At 39.0% G+C, this 26334-nt stretch overlaps 2 protein-coding genes across 4 annotated transcripts; one reads left to right on the top strand and one right to left on the bottom strand.

The window, feature by feature from the left end:
* Window positions 1–2082: 2082 nt before the first annotated feature.
* LOC117294942 lies at window positions 2083–12964 on the top strand. Of its 3 annotated transcripts, none has more exons than XM_033777500.1 (10): window positions 2083–2183; window positions 3173–3492; window positions 3627–3714; window positions 4938–4978; window positions 5538–7056; window positions 7961–8057; window positions 8350–8471; window positions 9030–9088; window positions 10253–10339; window positions 10646–12964. In XM_033777500.1, exons 2-10 carry the CDS (start codon window positions 3219–3221, stop codon window positions 10771–10773), a joined length of 2415 nt encoding a protein of 804 aa, XP_033633391.1. In that variant the 5' UTR covers window positions 2083–2183; window positions 3173–3218; the 3' UTR covers window positions 10774–12964. The 3 variants fall into 3 exon arrangements, with proteins under 3 accessions (XP_033633391.1, XP_033633389.1, XP_033633390.1); XM_033777498.1 differs by having other exon boundaries at window positions 2084–2183; window positions 7958–8057; XM_033777499.1 differs by having other exon boundaries at window positions 2084–2183; window positions 3180–3492; window positions 7958–8057.
* A 3044-nt stretch (window positions 12965–16008) lies between these two features.
* Window positions 16009–23023, bottom strand: LOC117294941. Its single transcript, XM_033777497.1, has 9 exons — window positions 22719–23023; window positions 22119–22266; window positions 21304–21447; window positions 20276–20448; window positions 19581–19756; window positions 18997–19086; window positions 18444–18532; window positions 17598–17761; window positions 16009–17178 (listed from the first exon to the last, which is right to left on the bottom strand). The coding sequence occupies exons 2-9, from the start codon at window positions 22229–22231 to the stop codon at window positions 17051–17053; spliced, it is 1077 nt and encodes a 358-aa protein (XP_033633388.1). The 5' UTR covers window positions 22232–22266; window positions 22719–23023; the 3' UTR covers window positions 16009–17050.
* Between the last annotated feature and the right edge of the window lie 3311 nt (window positions 23024–26334).

The following is a 26334-nucleotide window of genomic DNA, read 5'->3' on the forward strand; positions in this document are numbered from 1 at the left end:
ACAGTAGGAGGGCAGGCCTGGAAATACACAGAGGCCTGGGCCTTGGTACCCCTTCAAAAGTTTCCCACAGACTTTTGGATATTCTCCAAGGAAGTGCCATTTTCAGATCAAAAATGGCCTTGCCCTCTCTAAGATGCAATTCAAGGCCTGGGATGGTTGACTATGTACTGTGTGGATATGCATGCACCACATGATAACATATTACAGGGTGGCAAAGTGCATCTATCATTCAAAACCGAAATAACAATGATTCAGGCCTGTATGCTTCGTTTTTGAAAGGGCAAGGGCACCAAGGCGTTTCGCTTTGGCAAAGGGCACCCTATCAGGAAATTGTAAATTTCTACTGGAGCATTTCAAGGGCACCAAGGCAATGGCAAGTGGCAATGGAGGCCTGATGGTTTCATGGTTATAAGAAATAATGACATCGTATAGTTGACAATTCATGCTGATTTTGTTCAAAGGTTACCTCCTCCACTTGACTTCTTAAAAAAAAACTTTTTACAACCTCCAACTTATCAACACTTTTAGAAATACAGTTTAATTATTTCATCATTGGAGTTATGTTTTTAATGTGATTATAGAATGATTTTTGTTTTGTTTTATTTAAAAGCTGCTTATGTGAAAAAAACAAAAACATTATTTTGTGTTATGTAACAACATTTGCATGTAGTTTATTTCCACCATAAGTACATCATTTGCAAATAGTTGATTGTTTTAATTGTCCCTGGTCTAATAAACAATAATTTGAAAGAAGAAAATCATGTTTTTAATTGTGTTCATTTGTACTGGCCCTATTTTATGGTGAAGAGCAAAGGAAATGTCAAATTCAATTTTGTGCTTTTTCCTCGCTGGTTCGAATCCCTGCGGGGGCACTATGTGGATTGGGCCTATACTGGGTGCGTTCGATTAGCTTCCCTGGGTCTACCCCGCGGTGCTCACGCGGGTGAGCCCCTGAGCTAAACGAACGATCACTCACCCCTCTCGTATTGACGTCATGCACCTGGGGCCAGCCCCCAAGTGACCCACTCCACAAGCAGGGCACCGGGGGCTGACCTGGGTGAGCCCCTGGAATGACTTCAAAGCTATTCGAACGCTCCGGGGGCAGACCGGAGTCGACCCAGGGAAGCTAAACGAACGCACCCATACAATCCCTTCCTAACTGCTTGGGTTTTCCCAGCATTTTCCTCCCACAGCTTAAACTGAAACGGAAACTTCCATGTCTTCATTTTTTTTTTTTCAATTATAAATTGGAGAAGAAAGCTGCAAATTCTCAAATAAAGTTAGATGAACTTTTATCCTTTTGTTGCTTGGCCAGTTTCACAATTTCTTTCTTTTTGAGGGTGTACACCATGGCCCAATTTCATAAAGCTGTTAAAGGCAGTGGTTACTATTGGTAATTACTCAAAATAGTTATTAGCATAAAACCTTACTTGGTAACGAGTAATGGGGAGAGGTTGATGGTATAAAACATCGTGAGAAACGGCTCCCTCTGAAGTGCCATAGTTTTCGAGAAAGAAGTAATTTTCCACGAATTTGATTTCGAGACCTCAGATTTAGAACTTGAGGTCTCGAAATCAACCATCTAAACGCACACAACTTCGTGTGACAACGGACGAGGGTGTTTTTTTTCTTTCATTATTATCTCTCAAGTTCGATGACCGATTGAGCTCAAACTTTCACAGGTCTATGTTAGTTATGCATATGTTGAGATACACCAACTGTCATGGTCATGACTGTGAAGGCTAGTCTTTGACAATTACCAATAGTGTCCACTGCCTTTAAGCAAAAAATATTGCTCAACAATTTTCTCTGCTAATCACAAAATGAACAGTGTATACTTTATGGAGTGTTGGCTGGTAACCTGTTTTTGCTAAGCAAGATTCTCCTGTGCTTAGGCAGGACTTTATGAAACGCCCAGCGCCCCGCCCCCTCCTCAACTAACGGGGTCATGTTGTTGTTGCCCAGACTTAATCAGGGCTCTTTTGTGTATAGAGGGAGCACCAGACTACTTTTACAGAAAGGTGAGGAATGTGAGTGGTTCCCGCCGCTCGTGTTATCAACGATTTCAATAACCTCGGTTCCGGTTACCAGTCCAGTAAAGAAAGTACACATGTTATCAAGAAATCGAGAAATGCATGTGAACCGCCGCCACGCCGCCACGTTTTCGTGTAGTGTGTGAAAATGTAAGTCGAATATCTTGTTTTTTTAGTTGAACGATAACCCATATGAAAGTGAGGATTTAGGAGAAAACAATTTTAAATTAAGATTGCAGGAATGTAGACTGTCATTGTCCCGAACCATATTGTGTCCCGACCATGTTCGGACGAATTCAGTTTCATTGCACACAGAGCAGGGTCATGCACATGTTTTTATGCAATTACACTACAGTTACTTACCAGTTACACATGTACACACAGCACTGTTGGTTGTGTTGCACGGTTGCATTTAAAGGATAACTTTCCGTATGGCGCCACCACTTTTTCACTCATTTTTACAAAAAGGGATATCTCATTAAGGTAAATAAGATACTATATTGTTTCATATCGAATGAAAAAGTGGTGGCGCCATACGGAAACTTTTCCGCATTTAAAAGCCGACAACTGACGACAACAAATTATTAAATGCACTTTAAAACAAAGTTTGGAAATAATCAAATCATTAATGTGGAAGAGTCATTTTTTTGTTTAAATAATAATATAAAAATATTAATTATTACCTTCAATCTGTTGAAAATGAAAAAAGTTGTAAGGAAAAGTTTCCGTATGGCGCCACCACTTTTTCATTTGATATAAAATAATATAGGAACTTATTTACCTGATTGATATATCCCTTTTTGTAAAAATGAGTGAAAAAGTGGTGGCGCCATACGGAAAGTTATCCAGTTGTAATTTTAACTGTAAAAAAAAATTGTTTTTTACCCCAAACTTGTCACAACTAGACTGTACCCGTGTTCGCTAAATACGATTTTGTCTTTGAACTGCAACTGGGGCCTGGGCGAGTCTTGCTCGTACATTGTGATGCCTTATTAATAATATTACTAGCCACCACAACTTGAATTTTTGTGCTCTAATACACACCTGCTGCTGCAAGAAGATGCTTGTCATGCGACTAAAGAAAAAGTACCTTTTTGGCACATTTTTTTATTCTTATGTGGCCTTTTAAATCTTCTCAGTTTACAGGTTTTTTTTGCTGATTACAACAAGAAGGAGCAACAAAACATGGAGGACAACCAAGAGGATCTGACCTCCCTAAATTACCAGATAATGTTCCCCCCTCGTGAGCCATGCCATCGCCAGAGGGAGTACGAACTGGAACAGCATCTGGCCCTCATGGACGAGCCGGCAACAGCGAGCCCGGCGACGTCCATGGACATGGGAGATCTGGGGAATCTAACAATAGAACATCTGTCCGGCTACGATGACGTCAGCGACGCGCACAAGTTTCTACTGGTGGACGATGATAGATATCGAAAAGAAGACGTGCTGGAGTTAGGTAATGGTTTAATGCACAGCGCCCTCTATTGAAGGAATAAGGCTCAAACAAAATGTTTCAAAAGTACATGAAAATTCTCTGCATAAGATGAAGGGGAAAAAAAATCATTCTTCTGTTATTGTTCTTTGTTCCAGGAATTGAAGCCGCTGACTTGGGAAGTCTGCTGCAGCAGTTTGAACAAAAGGAAGCAGCCCTGACGACAACCGACCCCATCAAAGTCAGGTATGATAGCCACTAATGATGAGTGAAATGCCGTGTTCAGCAAACTCTGCATACAAGGGTGCCTAGCATTATGATTTCACAAGCCATGAAAAATAATTGGTTGAGAGTTGTGCGCTGTGTGAACGTGCACGTTTCCATTGTTTGGCCTCGGCGAGTGTGGCCAAGATTTCTATTGAAAAGTTAGCAATCCAAAGACACCCAGATACCCATGGGTTCGGGGCTCTAGTCTGTAGCTACTGATGCCTAATCCCCAAGTTTTTAGCCAGAATTTTGTAAAAGGGTGTCGAAATTCGCTGGAAATTTAAAAACTGGGTGTCCAAATTGTTCCCTTGTAAATGACAGATAAATAAAAGAGGTTGTGTCCAAAAGACACCCAGACACCTCTCTGGTTAACATTATGCTTGTCCCACGGGTTAGAAGGGTGAGAGGCCTTTAGTGCACTTTTGTGTTTTGTAAATCAACCTTGGCGGTTAGTATTCCCTTTGTCAACTTTTCACCATCTTTGTGAAGTTCAGGAAATATTGTTATCCCTAAAGAATTCAGAAGTGAACTGTTTTGCTGAGGGTCAGCCTTGATTACATTTTAGATCGGTTGTCCTATATCTGTTGATATAATGTTTGTGTATTTAAGGCAGTGGACACTATTGGTAATTACTCAAAATAATTAGTAGCATAAAACCTTAATAAGGTAACGATTAATGGGGAGAGGTTGATGGTATAAAACTATGTGAGAAACGGCTCCCTCTGAAGTGAAATAGTTTTTGAGAAAGAAGTAATTTTCCACGAATTTGATTTTGAGACCTCGGATTTACAATTTGAGGTCTCGAAATCGAGCATCTGAAAGCACACTACTTTCTTTGACAAGTGAGTTTTTTTTCTTCATTATTATCTCGCAACTTCGATGACCGATTGAGCTCAAATTTTCACAGGTTTGTTGTTGTATCCTCATGTTGTGATACACCAAGTGAGAAGACTGGTCTGTGTCAATTACAAAAGTGTCCACTGTAATTAAGTCCTGGAGTGACATGAAGGCCATAGAGGCAATGTTCTCTGTTGCCCTGGTATTGACCTTGATGCCCCTTTAAAAGTTCCCAAACAGACTTCAATTTTTGTTGTTGTAGCGTTAACTAAAATACATCAAAGTTTGATCAAATCGGTAAAAGAACCTGAAGAGAGAACTTGTTTTAAACTTTATGATTTTTGTTTGTTTTATGTTTGTTATAGTGAGCCCCAGCAAACCAGTTCAGTCGAAAAGAAATTATCGGGTAAGTGACAGTAAAGGAAACTTAAGTCGTGGCACATTTTATTTATTTCACCGTTTTGTCCAAAGTGCAGGAGTGCGGGAGTCAACATCCTTGGTATCCTTAACTGGATTATTACAAAAAACCAGGGATCAGATCCCAGAGTTGTGAAGGAACTTTTGTATTTTTAAAAAAGGCTGACAAATATTTGTACTCGTTTACTTTTTGCACAAAATTGTGTAGACATACAGACCTACCCAGCTCTAACCATCTGATAAAATGGAGCCGTCTGTAGTGTTCTCTGTAATAGGCTTTCATGTCTTGTTCAGGCCTGTATGCTTTGTTTTTAAAAGGGCAAGAGCACCAAGGCATTTTCCTCTTGGTAAAGGGTGTCCTACTAGGAAATTGAAATTGTCTATCGAATCATTTCATGGGCACCAAGAGAGGCAATCGCCTTTGTTGCCTCCGTGAAGTATCAGGCCTGCTTGCTTATGGCCTGTGCTAGGGTCTGAGGTTTGCAACACCCTCCCCCTTTCTATCAAAACTTTTATCATTTGTTGATTTATTTATTTTTTCTTTTCAGGACCAAAGAATCCAACAAAGAAGATAGCCCCTGTGAAGCGTAAATCCACCATTTTAATGGAGCCAATCGCCATGCCCAGTAAACGTCTGCGGGACAAGATCCCAGAAGAGCGAATGACCGTCAGTCTACCAGGCAGCCGAACCACAAGCCCACTGACCGTCGAGCCACAGGGGTTGTCGGTTATCTGCAGCGCCGACCAAGGCTTTGACTACCTCATAATGGACCACGATTATTGCAATGTGCAGGACCCGAAACTCGCAAATCAGGACCCGCCAGTTCCTGTGAACAAAGCCAGTCAGCTGGCCGCCGAGCAAAGGAAAGCTTTGTATAAACAGAAGTACAAAATCAGAAAGAAAGGAAAGACAAAAGGAAGAACTGTCGGCGGTCACTACAGCGAGAATTCCCTGGCCGAGGGGTTGGTCGGTGGAATCGACAAACCAGCTTTTATAAATAAACTTCCAGATTACATACACCCAATGCCTGAAGTGTCGCCCGCCAATACTGTCAAGCATGCTGAGGGGACACAGAAACAGCAAGGTGTTGTGCCGATGCCTCAACCACTGCTGGAAAAAGAGGCCCCTCACAAAGGGAAAAAACCTGAATTCTTTGACAAAATCCCAGACTATTTTATCGGGAAACATATGTACCAGGAGATCAGTAAAGTAAAGGAAGCGGAGGAGGAAGCCAAGAAGCAGCAAGCCTTGGAAGAAGAGATGACCAAGTTGAAAGAAAAGCCCGCTGAGACAGAGTCGCTCCACAAGAAATCCAGCGTAGAACCATCAAAGGACAATGAGGGCGCCGCTACACATCCAGACTCTAACCCTCACCATCATAAAGCAAGACATCATCATCATCATCATCATCACCATCATCACAAAGTCCATACCCACAGCCAAGTTAAAAACACTGATATCAAGGACAGGGATGCATTGATAAGCAACGGTGGTGAACTGATCGACGGAATCAAAATAAAATGCGAACCACTAGACAATGAAACAGAACAGACCTCAACTTCACAGACAAGTGGTGATAAACAGACTCAGGAACTGCACGTCAGAAAGTCTAGAAGGAGCAGTTATTCAGAACGTCTCCCGAGATCTCGTTCTCGCTCTTACTCGTCTTACTCGCGCTCAAGCTCAAGATCATCTGTCAGATCCCGATCGTATTCATCCTCCTCGTTGGACTCAAGATACTCACGGTCCAGACATCGAGGGCGCTCGTACATCTCAAGGTCAAGATCGAGGTCATATTCTAGATCAAGGTCGCGTTCGAGGTCGCGCTCTTACATACGCCGCCGAAGGCGGTACTCTACTTACTCGTCAGCTTCACACTCATCCAGCTCCATGTCAAGGTCACGCTCAAGGTCACACTCAAGGTCACGCCATTGGCGACCTCGGTCGCATTCAAGGTCATTTTCAAGGTCACCTTCGAGGTCCAGGTCAAGGTCACACTCTGGTGAATCCAGAATGAGACAAAGACAACGTTCCAGTCACAGAGAGAGTCGACCAAGAACGCACAGGTAAATAAAACAAATCGACGCTAAATTTGCATCAGGGATAAAGAATGTACTTTGGTTTTTAACCCATACATCATGTGTGTAAAAGCACTGCATACTCAGTACTTTCCCTGAGTGAGGTGACAACAAATCCACAATCATATACCTGGGGCCGATTTCACAAAGAGATAAGATTGATCATAACTGCAAATCAAACAGAGTTGCTTAGTAAAGTGGGATGTCACAATACAAATCACTATGGTGATACTGACAATTTGTCTTACGATGGATTTTATTGCTTTGTGAAATTGACCCCAGGCCTGTATGCTTGTATGGCAAGAGCACCAATGCATGTTCTCCTTCGTAAAGGGTTACCACTATGAGGAAATTGTAAATTTCTACTGGAGCTTTTCAAAGGCACTAAGACAATAATAAATAATAATAACATGCATTTATATAGCGCTTAATACCAGGTTTCTAAGCGCTGAACAAGAAGTGAATGATAACAAAAAAATGACAATTAAAAGTGGGTTGAAATAGCAGAAACTGAACAGCTTAGATGGATTTAAATAAGTGTGTTTTTAGAGCGGTTTTAAATGAGTCCAGTGTAGTGGCGGCACGGATGTGGATGGGAAGATTGGCCAGGGGCATGGAGGCAATCGTCTTTGTTGCCACCTTGAAGTATCAGACCTGATATATTGAGGTGGGATTCAAACCCACGATCTTTGCCATTCCAGAGTAGATGCACGTCTCGAAATAACCTACAGCAATTGTTTAGGTGCCCTGTTAACGTCTATTTGATGTTTTTTTTTTTTTTTTACATGTTTGCATGTGCAATTCAATTTTTAACTGCAATACATGTTTTAATAAACCATTATTGAATTGAATTGAAAATTTATTTTAATCCCCACTCTCCAATTAACAGCAGATCTGACAGAAGAGACAGACGAGACAGACGAAGTGCTAGCATCGAACAGATTGAAGAAAGAAGAGAGCAGCGTATTGAGGAGCAGCTGGAGCAATGGGTGAGGAAGTGATTCTGTTTCTAAGATGTAAAAGTGACAATTTTTAGGAAACAAGGAATTCTGCGCTTACGTCAAGCGTATGTCACACTAATAGGCATTCTACGCTAACATGTACATAGCTAGCACATCGGCAAAAAAACTTATAAAAACCCTTTAAGGCAAAAACCCAAGGAAATTTCCCATTCATTCTTTCTATAGATTGTGCGGTTCACTAAAAAAGTGAATTTTATTGCTCTTCCTTATTTCGATCTTTCAAAACTATTTACCTATTTTCGTTCCCTCCCCCATGCAGAAGGATCGTCGAGTTGTTTACATTGGAAGAATACCGTACGGGACAACGCGTACGGTCATCAGGAAGCGCTTTGAGAAGTTTGGTGAAATAGAGCGGATCACACTTCATTTCAGAGATGAAGGGTAGGTTCAACGTTCTGTTTGCTTTTGAGTGGGTTGGGGAACACCACAGCCCGACGGTCTGGTGTCACACTTTGAGGCTCGTGAATTGTCATTGCTGTAGGGTGTAGTGGCCAAGCGGATAAGAGCACCGAACTCAAGCTCTGGTGTTTCTGTTCAGCAGAGTGTGAGTTGGAATCCCGGTCGTGACACTTTTGTCCCTGAGCAAGACACGTCACTATAATTGCTTCTCTCCACCAAGGGGTAAATGGGTACCTGTGATGGCAGAGATGGTTCTTGTGACTGATTTAGCTTAGTAGTGCATATTTGTTGCACAGGCTGTATACTCCCCAGGGAGCTGAGATGGTTTAAAGAATGATTTAAAACGACCAGTGACCAGGGGTGATAAGTTTGGAAGCGCTGTGAGACGCCCTTTGGGTGTGAAAAGTGCTATATAAAAACTGGTTGTTTTTTGCTGTTATTTTTACCATTATCTGTATTTATTCTCCTTATATACACAGGGAAGACCCTTTCATGCTATACAAATATTTTGAATCTTGCATTGTACCTTTTCTCTCGCAGGGACAACTACGCTTTTGTGACCTACAACTTTAAGTGTGATGCCTATGCTGCTGTTGAAGGTAAGTACGCAAAGAGTAATCTCTTATTGTCCTTCTCATTCCATTCTGTTTCTTTCAAGATATCTTGTCTTTTATGTTCTTTTGAAAAAGAAGGTGTGGAACAAGTGCATTCAAAATGCCTTTTGTCTATATTTGTTTTTTTTACCTTATTTACTTTGTGAAAAGGGAAGAGAAAAGATTTTGATGTTTCAATTCTCTTATTGTCCTCATTCTATTTTGTGTTCTTGGACTTCTCTTGCCTATGATGTGCTTTCGAAAGTGCGTTCAAAATAACTTTGTCTTCATTGAACATCGAGCAGGTTGGGTTTGTGCGCGTTACACATCTTCATTTCTTCATTATTATATTTTATTTTATTACTCGTTTATTCCAATAAGACTACTTTTAAGAGTTTAAGTTCAAATTTTAATGCATTATTGGTAAAAGCGAGTCTTGCAGTTTCGACGGTTGCTGGCTTCTGTTTATTCTATCTTGTTTTAAAGTTATCTTAGCTATTTGCCTTTTCTTTTGTTGCCAAACTGCAGTGCAATGGTGTTAACCTTTGTGCATGCATGGTTTTAATTGTTTTGTTCATATTTTAGTATCAAGTGACCTGCTATTATGATGTGTTTTACATTTTTTTTAACTTTTTAAAACTTTTTGTTAACTTTTACGACTTTGTAAAAAAAATTTTTTTGATTTTGCTGTGTATTTTACTATTTAACTACATGTAGTTTTATGATTTTTACTATTTATTTGTAGTATTTTACTGATGTACACAGGGCCCTTGGGGATAAGCAGTTGTAATGATGACAAGACTATCCTGTCTTAATAAACTAAATCAAATTGTCTTAATAAATAAATATATGTATAAATGTTATTTTGATAATTTTACTATTTTTTACTATTTTACTGTTTGCACACAGGGCCCTTAGAGATAAGCAGTTGTAATAATGACAAGACTATCTTATCTTGTCTTAGTAAATAAATAAATATATTTATATATTTTATTTTGATAAATTTACTATTTTTATTATTTGTAGTATTGTACTGTTTGTACACAGGGCCCTTGGAGATAAGCAGTTGTAATAATGTAAAAAACTATAAATAATTGGATCTGTCTTAGTAAATAAATTTATTTATAAAATGTGATTTTGATATTGAAACTTTGGCGGTTTTCTCTGCAGGTGCGAATAAGGATCCCGATGAACCTGTTTATGATATATGCTTCGGTGGGCGGAGACAGTTCTGCAAATCAAACTATGAAGACCTTGGTAAGTGGCTAGGTCATAGGTCACTGACCTCATCTGATCCCAATTTCTTGATGATGTTAACCATGGTACCTTTTGCTCACTTGAAGGCACTGGACACATGTTGGGATACACCAAGTGAGATTACTGGTCTTCTTTGACAATGACCAAATGTGTCCAGTGCCTTTAAAGTAATTATGCTTATCGGAATGCAGTTACCAGCCAAATTACCACATCACCTGTACAATTTGTGGCTGGTATCCTGCTCATGTCTGCTTAGCAGAAAATTGTTGAGCAGTATTTTCACTTTAACTTTTATCTTTTATGCAGACTCAATGGCCCAGGAGGAGGATGCGTTCGACTACGGCTATAAACCGTCCTCATCGTCGAATAGCGGCAAAGCAGAGACAGATTTTGATAAACTCCTTCAAGAAGCAATGAGGAAAGCCAAGAGGTGATGTAAAACCACCATTTAAAGACCACTGTATTATTTTAGGTGGTGTCCCAAGCGGCGACTTTGGCTACAGCTACAGCATGTCTGCCAGTGTTGGAGAACAGACAGATGTGCGCGACCTTGCCAGAGGTGTAGCCGAAGTTGCCGTTCTAGACATGACCTTAGGGACCTTGTGAAAATTAGTCCAGGACAACCAGCGGATAAGATCCGTCCGAGACAAGTTTTTTACCGGCCGTTATTTCACCTTGTTTGATGGGTGTTGGAGAAACCATGTGAGAGGTTCACAGTGCCTCGCGTTACATTTGTTTACAAACCAAAGCAAGGTTCTGGAGTGGGTAAAAGGGTGTCCAAATTGGCTTGAAATTTAAAACCTGGTGGTGCAAATTGTTTACTTACAATATATATGTATGTAAATGACAGATCAAACAGGGTGTTCAAATTCAAAACGGGTTTTCACAACAACAAAAAAAACACCCCTCTGGCTTTCACTATAAACCAGACAGAGTTAGATCCCATCTACTGGAAACACAAGCAGGGGGGTCTCTTTACTTGTCTCACTAAGATCCCTTATAAGGCATTATACAGGATCAAATATCATTGTTTAATCTTGGTCTGAAAGCTTAGGCTCATGCCAGAATCCTTTTTCGGTGAAATATTTTCCTCTGAAATGAAAACTTTTTCGAGAACACTATACTTGAAAACCTGAAAAAAAGCAACAGCTGATTTCGGTTGTCACAAACAAAACTGAGGATGATGTGTTTACATGCTGAAATTTGTGAATGGATGGTCACTACTTTCTCCTGACTGGCATAACTGATGCAGCCTAAATTTTCACAGGCTGGTCATTTCATGTACGGTTGATCACACACAATATGAACACTATGTTACTATTTTGTCAGCTTAACCAATCTTGTGTATTACATGTACCTTTAATTCTTAAAAAACTACAGAATTACGAACTCAGATTTTTCACTTTTGTTACACTTGTTGTTTAGAATTAAATCTTTAATCATTTGTTTATTTATTCAACATTGTTTATTTAGGTAACTTACAAAATATGCTTATCCGAAATCGTGTCACTATATTTGTAATTGCCAAAACATTTTTTTGTTCAGAAACATACGAACAATGTGACCTTTGACACCACATGTTTGCTCAAAAGAGCCACAAACCATGGGCTTCCTGTAGAATCGATTCGTACACATCTCAAGCGGAGATAACATAAGAGTCCGATATTTTATGGAGATTGCACTGTCTAATTTTCATCAACTTGCGATATGAAGAAGGGGGTCACATCTTAAAACTTGTTCAGTTGTTATTATTTTTTTAAACTCTTGAACTTATTTTGACACAAATTGTAAAATTTAACATATGACGCGTGTCGCATCTTGCCTGCCAGCAAGGTCCTTGAATAGGTGCAAGTTCATTCTTTTTGTAAACGAAGATGACATGGTCAACAAATCTTTTAAATCCTACTTAATAAGGATCAGTGCTTTACGAAAAGCCTGAGTTCGTCGCAACTCTTACATCAGCATTTTAGTCTCGATCTTGTAATTTTTTATTTGTTTGAGAGTAAAAAAAAAAAAAATGCTTGGTAGACAAACTGTTCAGGTCCCCTTTTTATTAAATAACCAGAATATGAATTTTTTTCTGTCACCGTGTATACAGGGAGCATGATTTTAACAAATATTTTGTACTCAAAATTAAGAAATTATCTAAATGAAAATTATGATCTCTGACACTGAATAAGCAATTTCAGTGGTGTTAAATTTTTTACTTTTTGCCAAAGAAGGCTGGTTTTAATTTGTTAATGAAAATATAAAAAGGGTGGAAGAATGCCCTGCTACAATATTGGACACTCCCCAGAAATAGTAAAATGGCAATAATTGTATTGACTTTTAGGTCAATAAACTGAAGCAAAAATATTGAAAAGAACCCAAACGTCAGACATGATATGAATTTGACATATTTTATATGAAATATTTAAAAACAAAATTATCTGAGATGTGTTTGTCTGCCTTGTTAGAAAGAGTAGCTTATTATTTTTTCAGATGATGTTAAGAAATGTTGCTCTTTGATCTACTTTTCTTGTGCTGACGTCTAGGGATACTGTTCATAAAGCTCTGTAAAATATATTTAACACAAATAGTTGGTCGAGAGGGCATCACGAGGGGTTGTTTGAACGGATGATATAACACCAGTACAAAGTGTTGAAACATGGGCGTGACACGCGTGCTTGCACCTGTGCGTATAAGACAGTGTCTTCATTCCTATTGGTCAAGAGCAACGGCTGAAACAGTTGTGCAACATCACGCGATACTGGCGATGCATCGCGCACAGCATCTCCTTATAAGGAGTTGTTTACCCGAGGGCCTTACCATTTCATAGCTGGAGGGGTATTATGTGGAAAGAAATCATTGAACAATTATAGTTTATCATTTATTTTACCTTTTGACCAAAAAGTTTTTATGTTTTTTGACCGAAAGGTATTTATGAATGGGAATCAAAGTGTTGAATCGGTTTTCAACTAGTGGGTTGAACCCGCCGAGGCCTGGTTCTTGATAATTTACCTCGACTTCGTCTTGGTAAAATTATGAATTCTAGGCCTTGGCGCGGGTTTAAACCACTAGTTGGAAACCTCTTCACCACACATTGATTCCCTTATTATTTCAATGTACATGTAGGCCTACACCTCAGATACAGGCTGGATGTTCTTCCTACTTTAGTCTGATTTCCAATAAGTTTGCACGTGGAAAAATCAGAAAGATTATGATTAAATAGCCTGAATTAAAGCATACACCATGTATACATGTAGGTCAGCCCCTATAAAATGTTCCAACATTTTACAGGGATGAGATTGTTCAGTCTTTTGGCTGAATTCACTCTTTTTATGTCGGCCTGGTAAAGAAAATCAGACAATATTTTTTTTCACAAAAAAAGAAATCCTGCTCATTTGTCTACTTTTCTGGGGCTTTGGATACTGTTTCCAAAAGCTCCTTGGAATCTATAACCCCAGGGGTTACCAAACAGTAGAAATGCCAACATTTCAACATACCTTTGAATTTGTATCCAAGTTTCAGACTTTTTCGTTAGTAATGACTCTCAACCCTGGTTTTACCCCAAAGTTTTCTGGCATAATGCCTGCAATGACTCTCTTTATACCTCAGCAATAACTAGAGGTCATAATAAGCTCTTCTACTTGTCTATGATAAGCAAATCAAGGTTTTGGTTCAAGTAACTAGTGCCTGGTTCGGCACGCAGCATCACAAATAAGATGAAATGAAGTGAAATAACTCTGGCTGTTCCATAATCCTGTTAGGGTGGAATTGAAAAAAAAGGAGGATCTATGGCGCAAAGGTTGGCTGAAAAACAGTGCACTGTAATCATACATTCTAATGAAAGAAGGAATAAATCAAAAATTTCTTAATTTTGTCTTTGTTGGGTGATTAACTAAATCATTTATTTAGAATTGAAGAAATTTTGTTAATAGTGTTGTACATGTATCAAAAAGCATTGATTGTTTTGATAAATTTATCAGACCATGTATTTCTATAAATGAAAAAGACCGAATCTGTTTGCTTATTTTCAGGGGTGCAGTTGACCATAGAAAAAGTAAATGGAATTTGTTTATTTTAAATTTATACTTTCAAATTCTGTGCAGACAGCATTGGTAATAGCCACTTTCCATGAAATATGTAAAAATAAATTGTGCGTTTGTGACAAAATGAGGAAACACGTTTTTTTGTGTTGGACTGATAGTGACGTGATGCGCATGTGTGATGCACAACTCTGTAGCGTTTGCCAACCAAGAGTACATAATACACATGTGCATGTGGTAGCATATCTTGTAGGAAGGGTCTATAGTCAAAGACCAGGGCCAACAACCATAAAGCTGCTTAGCGGCGATTTTGTGCTTACTGCATAATTTCCATTTTAATGCGCTGCCAACTGTAAGCACACTAAAAGGCATGCTAACCTTCCAGTGCTTGATGCACAAAAATTAATGATGTAACAGTACAAATCCATGGGAATGCACAAGATGGCCGCGGGCCGCCTAATTTCTTGCTAACCTGTGAAATACGCTTGCACCTTAAAGCCATTGGACCCTTTCGGTACAGAAAGAAGAAAAAAAAGTTCACAGATTTACAAATAATTTACAGGGTTTATAGAAGGTAATGGTGAAAGACTTCTCTTGAAATATTAGTCCATGAAATGCTTTACTTTTTGAGAAAACGGTAAAACAATATAAATTCTCGTTAGCGAGAATTACGGATTTGTTATAAACACATGTCATGACACGGCGAAACGCGCGAAAACAGGAGTGGGTTTTCCCGTTATTTTCTCCCGACTCCGATGTCTGATTGAGCCTAAATTTCCACAGGATTGTTATTTTATATATAATTGTGATACACGAAGTGTGGGACTTGGACAATACTGTTTAGCGAAAGTGTCCAATGGCTTTAAGGGCCTTTTCACACGAGGCAACTTTTGCAGGCAAACTTGGAGGCAACAAACTGCAGTGCATACTACAAGACCACTTTGGTAGCACACGGGTCAATTTTTAAACATTGTCTTACGATCCACAAGAGAAATAGGTGAACATTGAAATGTGAATGCCTTTTCTTCATGGAGATTGCCTGGAACTGGTTGCCCGTAAATTGCCTCAGGTGTCATGGCCCTAAGACTGTTAAGCAGCACTATGAAATTGGGTCCTGTAGGTGCTCACACTTTGTGTTACCCGATGTTGTACATGAAATACTGTAACAAACCAACTGGCCAACGAAGTTGTGGGAAAATGGTTTAAAAGAACTTGGTATGTTTACACTGTTTTCAAACCTCTGGTTGTTGGACTCGAAAGAACAAAATTTATTGTTCCACTTATTTTCTTGAGACGACAAGTGTAGCATTTCAAGTGGAATTATGTTTAAAGGCAGTGGACATTATTGGTAATTACTAAAAATAATTATTAGCATAAAACCTTACTTGGTAACAAGTAATGGGGAGAGGTTGGTAGTATAAAACATTGTGAGAAACAGCTCCCTCTGAAGTGGAGTAGTTTTCGAGAAAGAAGTAATTTTCCACGAATTTGATTTCGAGACCTCAAGTTTAGAATTTGAGGTCCCGAAATCAAGCATATGAAAGCACACAACTTCGTGTGACAAGGGTGTTTTTTTCTTTCATAGTTATCTCGCAACTCGACGACCAATCAAGCTCAAATTTTCACAGGATTTTAATTTTATGCATATGTTGAGATACACCAAGAGAGAAGAGTGGTCTTTGACATTTACCAATAGTGTCCACTGGCTTTAAAAGAGAAGTCTTATACCACTTTTTACCACGAGTCGAGTGGAATTTGTGAACATTTATTTTTTGGATCTTACCGATGATATTAATAACCAAAACTCATGATTACTTGTATAACACAGAGAACAGGTCAAATAGTATTGTTTGAATTTATTGAGAATCTGACGATTCCAACTTTTTTTGCATGTAGAATCAGTTACACACAGAATATTCTTTCCTTAGCCCATACCTAATCAAAGTTACAAGAGATGACGCAATTAAATTGATGACAAGTAAAGAATGTCTTGCAAAAATTGTTATTGTTTATTTTTGGTTTGTCGATATTTACATCATTAGTAAATAATAACACTTTAGTTTTTTATTTATTACTTGTTTAAATTTTTTTCCTCAACATTATTACACTGAAGGTTTGCATGAAATTTCTGCAATATTTATTAAATCTTGAACATGTTGTACAAATGCATCGTTAGAGCCATGGTACAGTTGGTGAGGAGAAGAAATCACAATGCATGTAATAAAAACATACTTCTATGCATCTTGGGAAACCGAATTGAGGAGCTCAAATGAAAGAATTACTGTCACCAACCCCCTCCCCCATTTCCTAAATAAATTAATAAATAAATAAATGAAATAAAAATCTAATCTAACATTTAAATAAAACTCTGGCTACTTTCAGCTTGATCAAAATCAAAAGATTTGCACATTCTTACAAAATATACAGAATTACTGACAAGACATGAACCACTTTCGCTATCAATTTAAAATAATATAATCTTTTATTTATGATATTTGCATAGGTCGCTTGACTGATTTTGTTCAACTCGAACTTTGGAATATATTTTTTTCTGTCTGAATTTTAATTTCTTTCTTTCAAATAATGTAACGTACAAATTGATGTTGACACTTTGAGAATTAATTTGCATACAAAAAGTCTGCTGAGTTAATGGTATGCTGTATAGGGAGGGGTGGGCGGAGCTCTAGTTCACTCTAGCAGAGGCACTTCTATCAAAGCATGCACACAGTCCCCTCCAGCACCCTGAAGAGGATCCGTTCTCCTGCTTGTCCATTTCAGCCCAGGGGTTGATACTTAAGTAGGAAGTTGATGCTGAACAATGAGAGATAAAAAAACAAAACTAGAAAATAAACTAGTAAAAAGAAACACAGAGCAGACTGCTTCTTCAAACCCAATTGAGGCTCACATGTGCAGCTTATTTGTGGCATGTCATGGCCAAGTGGTTGACTGCACTGTACTCGAGCTCTGGTGGTTAATTCAATAGGCTGTGGGTTCGAATCCTGGTCATGATACTTTTTTTTTTCTTTGGCCAAGATTCTTTACATTGATCACTTTTTTTCACCTAGGGGTATATATGGGTACCTACGAGGGTAGAGGTATGGAGGGTAGAGTGCCATTTGGGCCGTACACTCCCAGGGAGCTGAGAAAGATTCCTTAGTTCTGTGAAAAAAACTCCACCGGAAAATCATAAAATCATAAAATGGTTTAATGTATAATATTATCTGTCTAACCTTTGAGTTGGCTCGGTACCTCGATCTTACGCCGTCGTGTCTGATTGGTTGGTACCCCGCCAGGTGTTGACATACCAGATGGTGAGCAGAGATCCTCATTCTCAACAATGGTTCCCATTAGACAGTTGGTCTCATTGGGTGTTGTCACAGAAACATCTGAAAGACTTTAAGAATCAAATCATTCAAAAAAATAATCTTTTATTAAAGTAAAATAGTGAAAAACAATCACATCGGATAGTAAGCATGTTTAATGCCAGCCATCCCTAAAAGCGCCGCCCAAGCAAAAAACGCTGGTGCTAGTCACAGATTGAACATGTTAGGTGGTGTTTCGGTTGGTTACCTTATTCTGCTAAGCATAATTTTGTTATGCTTAGCCACTTTTGGGAGTATGCAGATAGTAAGAGGATTAAGAAAATTATAGCATGTGTCTGTTTTTGTTTAAAAGGCACTGGACACTTGGTTATTACTCAAAATAATTGTTGGCATAAAAACTTCATGTACTTGATTACAAGCAAAGGAGAGCTGTTGATAGTATAAAACATTGTGAGAAACGGCTCCTCTGAAGTAATTTAGTTTTTGAGAAAGAGGTAATTTCTCACTCAAACAATAAAAAACTTCAGTTGAAGCCTTTTATTATGCATCTGAAAGCACACAAGTAATGCACAAGGGTGTTTTTTCTTTCATTATTCTCAAATTTATTTCCAACTTTTTTACAGGTTTGTTATTTTATGCATAATGTTGGGATACACTTAGTGAGAAAACTGGTCTTTTACAAGTACCAAACGTGTCCATTAACGAGGTATGTTGATCATCTGACAATTTGAGATACCAGTAATCTCTACTCACCCCATATAATCAGATTCATCCAACGTTGACATCGATTGGTTGAATCTGAGGTCAGTCTGAGACCCTATGCTGATGGTTTCCATTGCTGGCTAAATCAGGAAAGAATCAGAGAGACAAGTCAGGGTTTTATACCAGACCAAACAACTCCTCATAAAGCGTAATCCCTACAACTTCTAAAGTATCTCGACTTACTATCCAGTCAGCTTTAAGTCTGAAATTACATCATCCTTTTAGAACTCACTGGTACCTTTAACTGACAAGCAAACACTGGACACTGGACAGTATAACTTTCATGGCTAAAGGCCCGGTCACACAGGCCTTGATAACGAGAATCAATAACGAGAACGTTAAAAATGCACGCCCTCGATTGGTTGAATAATCGTGGGCGTATTTGGAGCAATTCAACCAATAGAATGCATTCTCGTTATTGCTGCAGTGTGACTCGGCCTTAAGAGGTAGTACCAGCCTCAGGTATTTATTTGTACTCCTAGCTATAGTGTAGCAATTATGGTTGAAGTTTCCTTTTCATGGCAAAGATGTATTGAATGCATACCTTAGGGGTATCCGCAGTGAACCCTTGCGTTCCAATGATCTGCTCCAGAACCTCCACCTTTTTCTGTAGGTAGGCAACCTCAGCAGATAGCTGTTCAAATAAATGTTAATCGATTATTAGTATTGGCTGAAATCTGGGGCGGTGAGAATGTTCACATTTGTACACAACTTGTATTGGATACATATGCATTGTCGCAGAAGATAGTAGTAAGTGCTTTGGGCCTTTGACCCAAATAAACTTTCACTGGGGCACGTTGCCACTGTTGTACTCCTGGGGCTGAAATAGGGTTGCCCCTTCACAGCCCAGAAGGATAATGGCGTGGGCTCAACCGCTAGGGACCTGGCTGGTATGAGCAGAATGCACTACAGTCCAACCTTTTTACGAAGCAGTTACGGTCGAATGCCTTGCTAAAAGGCAAAAGAGTAATGACCGGGTATTGAACCCACACTCTGCTGCTAACAACACCAGAGCTTGGGTCCTCCTAGTTCGCTCGACCACGCCACGCCACACCTCTAACCCAAAGCGTTGGTTTTCGAAAAAGCCCATTCCATTTCAAAAAATATAAAGACGTTGCTAATTCTTACTTTAGTATTCTCGTACACCAGGAGACTACTGGATAATGCTTTATCTACAAATAGGTCTTGAGCTGATAGATTCCCTGAAGAGTGACTGGTAGGAAGACTAGCTCCAGGGCCTGAACCCTTATAGTAGTCGCCCACCGTGTTGATATGTTTCACAATTTCTTCAGAGAGTGCAGTAGCTGTTGAAAAGTAATCACCCAAATAAAATAATAAAATGATCACCGATGTAATCATCATAAGAAAAATAATAATGTGGAATTCGCCATAAAACTGAACTGTTGTATTCGACCTTTGACACATGGCCTCATTTGCATTTGACCTCCATCAACCAATATTATTGCCAGAGATTTTAGGTGTTTGAATTATCTAGAGGGGAACCAATGCACACCTGTCCTAACATACAGCCCAAGCCAGGAATCGAACCATGGCCAAAGTGGTGGGAGGCAAGTGCTCTACACAATAGCCTCCCACTCCTCGTGTGGTCCCTTTTTGTACAGCGGAAGCATTTTATTATGGATCTGATTTGTAAATTTTGTGCAAAAAGGGTGTTTTTTCTTTCATTATTCTCTTGCATCTTCGATGACCAATTGAGTAAAAAATGTCACAGGTTTGTTATTTTATGCAAATGTTGAAATACACCAAGTAGAAAACTGGTCTTTGACAATTACCAAATGTTTCCAGTGTCTTTAAATACTAACCTTTGCTATCTAGTGTGCAAGGTGCCATCCCACCCATGGAATCGTGTAACTTCTGCTCAACGCACATTTTCAAATGTTGAAGCTGTTTAAGCAAGTCACTCGTAAGATTCGCATCGTCCGTCGGCAGAGGACGGTATCTCTCGCTTTTGCCAACGATACCAAAAGTTGCTGGGCTGTGTTAAATGAAAATGGCATCAGAAGAATGTTGTAGGTAATAGTAATACTAGCTAATTCTTCTATACCGGTTGCACATTTCACATTTTACAATAGCTGTATCAATCTGATTAAGAGCAGGACTGTAGTGCCCTGGTCTTTTGGGCCAGTAATCTTTCTCAGCTCCCCAAGAAGAATACAGCCAGGGCTGCTAGGTGGCGCTCGAATGGTATTTTCATACACAATATATCAACCTCTACCCTCACAGGTACCCATTTACATACCCCTGGTAAAGAGAAGCAATATGCTTATTTATAGTAAAGCATCTTGCTCAAGAACACAAGTGTCATGAAAGGGATTCGAACCCACATTCAGACGACTTAACCCCCAGAACTTGAATTCTAACCCACTCGACTATGATATGACACCCTGTAAACACAGACAAAGATTTAAAGACACTGGACACTAATGGTAATTCTCAAAGACAAGTCTTCTCACTTGGTGTATCTCAACATTCATAAAATAACAAACCTGTCAAAATTTGAGTTTGATTGGTAGTCGAAGTTGCGAGATAATAATAAAAGAAAAAATACCCTTGTCAAACGAAGTTGTGTGCTTTCAGATGCTTGATTTTGAGACCTCAAAATCTAAGTCTGAGGTCTCAAAATCTAATTTGTCGAAAATTACTTCTTTCTCAAAAACTATGTTACTTCAGAGTAAGCCGTTTCTCATAATGTTTTATATTATCAACAGCTCTCCATTATTCAATATTATACCAAGAAAGTTTTTATGCTAATAACTGTTTTGAGTAATTACCAATAGCGTCCACTGCCTTGAATTTTGCTGAGAGATTTTGCGGAGAGTTTTTGTTTTACCTTGCAATACCACTATCCAATGTCATACTTAGAGGACGATCAGTGAGGTTTGAATCGGCGCTGCTCTGAAGGCTAACTGTGTCGTCCAAGCTGTGATGAAATGGATTGGTTTGGTGAGCAGTGATCAAGGGGTCGTCAAATGATCTGAATTCAAAATAAAAATAAATAAATAACAAAGTGCCATCTTAGCCAATTCCTTTGGAGCGGTGATCGAGGGGTCGTCAAATGGTTTGAATTTTTAAATTAAACTAATAAATAACAAAATGCCATCTTAGCCATTTGCTTTGTAATAAGTTGGGACGGTAGTGCACTCTACTCTACCAACCAGGCTCCTAGTGGATGATACCCATGCCTACATCCTTATGGAGTGCGAAGGGGGAAACCCGGGAGTACGTGGCAATGTGCTCCTGGTGGCAGTTGGTTTGGTTAGCCAAAATCAGTCAAATTTAGCCCTCACCTTGAAGTCACTTGAAGGTGGGCCTTGTGGTGTAAGGCTTTCTCTCATTAAAAAAAAACAATTATTTTAAAACAAGTAAAATTCAAGATTATTGCTTTGAAAGTTGACTTTCGACAAAGTGGCAGTTGGATTGACGGATTTGCAAATAAATTGGAGACCATTGGGAGGCAGACTTTGCAGCCGAACACCTTGATGAGCCCAAGAATAAAGATGATGCCAGCTATTGCCAAAAGGAAGATAAAAACAGAAGTATGAAGATGATTTTATTAAGTGATGGAGATATTGAATCACAAGACAAAGCCAGGCTCCAGGTATTTACCTCAGTATTAAGGGGATCTGGGGGTGGATTATATAATACCTGTAGACCTCCGAGGTCACCGATGACATCTTGGGAAAACATGACGCCATTATGGACGTCTTGTCCTCACTCCTTTCAACCATCGTCTCCAGAGCATCTTCAGTCTCCGTCATAGTTTCCTCGGTATCTTTCAGAATGGAGGTTGAGCCTGTATGGTCAAACAGTGAATGTTTACGTTTTACTATGGCTTCCTATGAAACTGAATGTCTGTTTTGGGCCCAGCCCAAAACCCCACCAAAAAACCCCACCCAAGGCACCTGTATCAATTATCCCAATTATCAAAGATCAGCCAAAATGCAGCTTTGTTTTGAGGTGTTTTTTTTTTTTTTTTACAAAACTTTATCATCACAAGCTACTAGAGGCTACACAAAAGAAAAACAAATACACAAGGATCCTCAAGTGTGGGGAAAAAGAACACCCACAAGTTTAAAGAAAGCACTGGCTACTGCTGGTTCGGGAAAACCAGTGGGCCTACACAGAAAGTTTAACTGGCTGGGGAAGAGGGGAGGGTTGGGGGGGGGGGTGACATAGCATCTGGAAGCCTCATTTGGATCTCACTTCTTCACGATTCTCCTAGAACAAAAGTTTCATAAAACTTACCTTCATTTCCTGCTCTAAGATTTGGGGGCAACAAGTTATTGATCGCCGCACTCACAGCCTGCAGAAGTTGGAGATTGATTGGTCGTTACCGGACGTGGCGGGCAGTATACACTTTTCTATTTCTGAGTTTCAAACATGTGAACTTTTATACAAGTTTGTGGATGGCTAATTTGTTTTGATGGTATAACTGACTGATGATCGAATAGGATGAGAAAGTAAACAATTATTGAAATATTATTTCAATGAAAGCATTAATGTTATTCATGCACTCAAATAAATGTTTCATAAATCACCTGCCATAAATAAATTAGTGTAGCCAAAGCCGCTATTTCGTACACGTCCCAATCTTCTTCAGTGCATGAAGCGGTAAGCAGCAGCCAATGAAGTCACCTCAGCCAAACTAGAACCACCTAAGCCTTTTGACATCCATCTCTGATGGGATGGAGTAGAGGGAGGTGTGCGTGGTTTTTGCGTTTGGCGACAAGAGGGGTTGCTCCTCATCAGCCACCACCGGTTTGGTTTTAGAATGTAAAGACGTTTACGGAGCACGTGGAGATAGGAGGGGACACAACAAAGAAACACTGAACATTCTACTCTAGACATGGAGGTAGAAGTACTCTAGACGATAAACACTGATCGAACAGTCAAGAAGTACCATTTTGGCAAGTCTTTGAAGAATCTTGAGTGTGGATTGAATTGTTTCGATGGATTGATTGAATTAATTCGATGGATTGAACATGTTAATCCACATAGCTCACAGTTAGATACTATATTATAGCGAGGCCACCGACACGCCCCATTTAGGTATTTGTAACAAACTGTTAGACCTCAAAAAAGGACGACCCAACTGCAGCTGCTGCATTGAACAACATTAATCCACTGTATCCTCCCAGGAGAAAGGGCTGAAAATTATGGTGAGTAGGCTAGTTAATTCATGTCTAGTCAGTTGTTAATAACATCTTTAATTGGATGAGTTTCCGTATCCTGCCACCACGTTTTCTCATTCGTTGTTAACTAAAAATAGTGAATCTAATGTACTAAAAATAAGATATCCATTTTTATTGCTTTTTGTTTGTAATGAAAAAAAAAAGGTGGTGGCTGGATGGTTTCCCATTGATGAACAACATGCAGACTCTGGCGCGCAGTGGCCACGTCGCCCATTGCATACGTAGCATTCCACAAATCACTCTGACACATTGTTCGTCTTTCCATTCGACGTTTGCCTATTCAGTAACGACGATCAACGAATGACACAAAAGTAACAAAAGCTACGCTTCCTAGTAAAATTGCTGGCATATCCAACGTATAAAGGGACTGGATACTATTGGTACAATACTCAAGATAAATTGTAAGCATGAAAACGTACTTGGTAACGAGCATTTGGAGAGCTGTTGGTTGGTAGTATAAAACATTGTGAGGGTATAAAAGGTGGTAGGTTTTGAGTATTCGTTCTAAGAGAAAATGTTTCACTTAAATATTAAAAGACTTCAGCTGGAGCCTTTCTATGCTTCTGAGAGTGCCCAAATCTGTGTAACAAGAGTGTTTTTTTCTCGGTCATTGTTTACTTATAACTTCGATGATCAAATTGAGCTCAACTTTTCACATATATTCATTTAATGCAAATGTTGGGATACACTTAGTGATAATGCTGGGCCCAATTTCATGGCTCTGCTTACCGTAAGCACAGAATCGGCGCTTACGGAAGCATGGAATTATGTGCTTACGGCAAGCGTATTTCACGGGTTAGCGGCGAATTTTGGCTTCTGCGCGTGCGTACTCCCCGTTTACTAGACATTCTACGCTTACGGCTAGCGCAGAAATTCGGCGCTTGCACGTCATTGGGAATCGTGATCGTATAAAGCGCAGAATTCGGCGGTAAGCAGAGCCATGAAATTGGACCCTTTCACAATCACCGAAAGGTGTCCAATGCCTTTAAAAATGTGGGTTTTTTTTGGCGGGAGTGTAGAAAAGTGCCGCGTGTGGTCTCGACGTTTCAAACGGTCTGCTCGGCTTCAGAACACTCCGAATCTTGAAAAATGACGGCCTATCTCCATGTTGACTCGAGAAAAAAAAGCTTAGAATTTTCAAACATTTTGGTTGTACTCGATCACATTCTGTCAAGCTGTCTGGTCGGTTGGGTAGAATTTGACATAATGATTGAGTAATAAGAGTGGCAGTCTTACAGGGAATGTTAGTGTTTAACTCAAACTCATTGAACAGTCATAGAATTTAACAGTGCGTATAGAAAGACAGGGTGTAGAATGCATCAATATCTTTATTTCTTTTTCGAAATAAAATCAGCTTTAAATTGAATTTCTTTTAGCATTAAGAAAATTTCAAAGAGAAAGAAAAATACACTGTTTAAAAACAATTTTAATGTCAGTCATTTTCATTTTAATTGCTCTTCCCAAATGCTAGAGGGCGTTTTTATAGAGCTTGTTAAGCACAACAAGTCATGCTTACCAGAATAATTAGGTTACAAGCCAAACCAACATGTCACAATCATGTACAATTGGTAAATGGTATCCTGCTAATTTCTACTTAGCAACATATTGCTAAGAATTGTTTCTGCTTAAATCAGCTCGAGATGAAAAAAAAATATTTATTTACAACAATCATAACTAAATTTAACAAAAAAACAAACTAACCAAATATATTTATTGTGGTTTTACCTATGTACAAAATGTAATCAATTTAAAGGAACACGTTGCCTTAGGATCGGTCGAGTTGGTCTTTGAAAAGCGTTTGTAACCGTTTGTTATAAAATGCATATTGTTGGAAAGATGTTGAAAAAGTAGAATACAATGATCCACACACATTTGCCTTGAAATTACGTGGTTTTCCTTTTACTTTGCAAACTACCATGGTCGGCCATTTATGGGAGTCAAAAATTTGACTCCCATAAATGGCCGACCGTGTTTGTCGACGAGGTAAAAGGAAAACAACGCAGTTTCGAGTGATACTTGTGTGGAGCATTATATTTTACTTTTAAAATATCTTTCTAATCATATGCATTCTAAAACAAACGGTTACAATTAACGCTTTTCAAAGACTAACTCGACCGATCCAAGGCAACGTGTTCCTTTAAGTTCTTCTGTCAATAAAATACAAATTATTATGTTAATCTGAAAATGGTTTTAATATGTGAACTTTCAGTTCAAAAATTAAGCTTGCCCCTAAAAGACGGGATCACGTTTTGTAACAAAGTCCCCAGGAATCAATTTCAAGCCTAGAATACCCTCTTTTTGGAGGGCAAGATCATTTTCCTTTTGTATAGGGCACTTCCATTACAAAATATCAATGTATATGGGGACATTTTAGAAGGGGCACCAAGTCAAAGAACAGGGGCAACAGAGGCCATGACATTCATTGCCTCCCGTGTAATTCCGTAGCCCAATGTCATACTTTTATTGTCTAATCAACGGGAACACTTCAGACAAAATAAGTTGTCAGGATGCTTACAATTAATTTGTGACAGGTAGGCTTTTGAATGAGAATTACTCAATTTCTTTTCATGCCACACCAATGTATCAGCCTACCTTTAAACCATCTCTATGAGTTTGAGCAAAGAGTTTCGGAGGAAGTTTTTCTGGGGGTGAAAACTTAAGATTAATAT

This window comes from Asterias rubens, chromosome 9 (assembly GCF_902459465.1).
Source record: "Asterias rubens chromosome 9, eAstRub1.3, whole genome shotgun sequence".
Classification (NCBI taxonomy): Eukaryota; Metazoa; Echinodermata; class Asteroidea; order Forcipulatida; family Asteriidae; genus Asterias; species Asterias rubens.

Coding starts and splice junctions, on each gene's coding strand:
- LOC117294942 (XM_033777498.1), top strand. CDS start 3,219: ATGGAGGACAACCAAGAGGATCTGACCTCCCTAAATTACCAGATAATG. Junction 3,493..3,626: donor AGAAGACGTGCTGGAGTTAG/GTAATGGTTTAA, acceptor TCTTTGTTCCAG/GAATTGAAGCCGCTGACTTG. Junction 9,089..10,252: donor TGCCTATGCTGCTGTTGAAG/GTAAGTACGCAA, acceptor TTTTCTCTGCAG/GTGCGAATAAGGATCCCGAT.
- LOC117294941 (XM_033777497.1), bottom strand. CDS start 22,231: ATGACGGAGACTGAAGATGCTCTGGAGACGATGGTTGAAAGGAGTGAG. Junction 20,449..21,303: donor TTGGATAGTGGTATTGCAAG/GTAAAACAAAAA, acceptor CATTTAACACAG/CCCAGCAACTTTTGGTATCG. Junction 17,762..18,443: donor GATGAATCTGATTATATGGG/GTGAGTAGAGAT, acceptor TGATTCTTAAAG/TCTTTCAGATGTTTCTGTGA.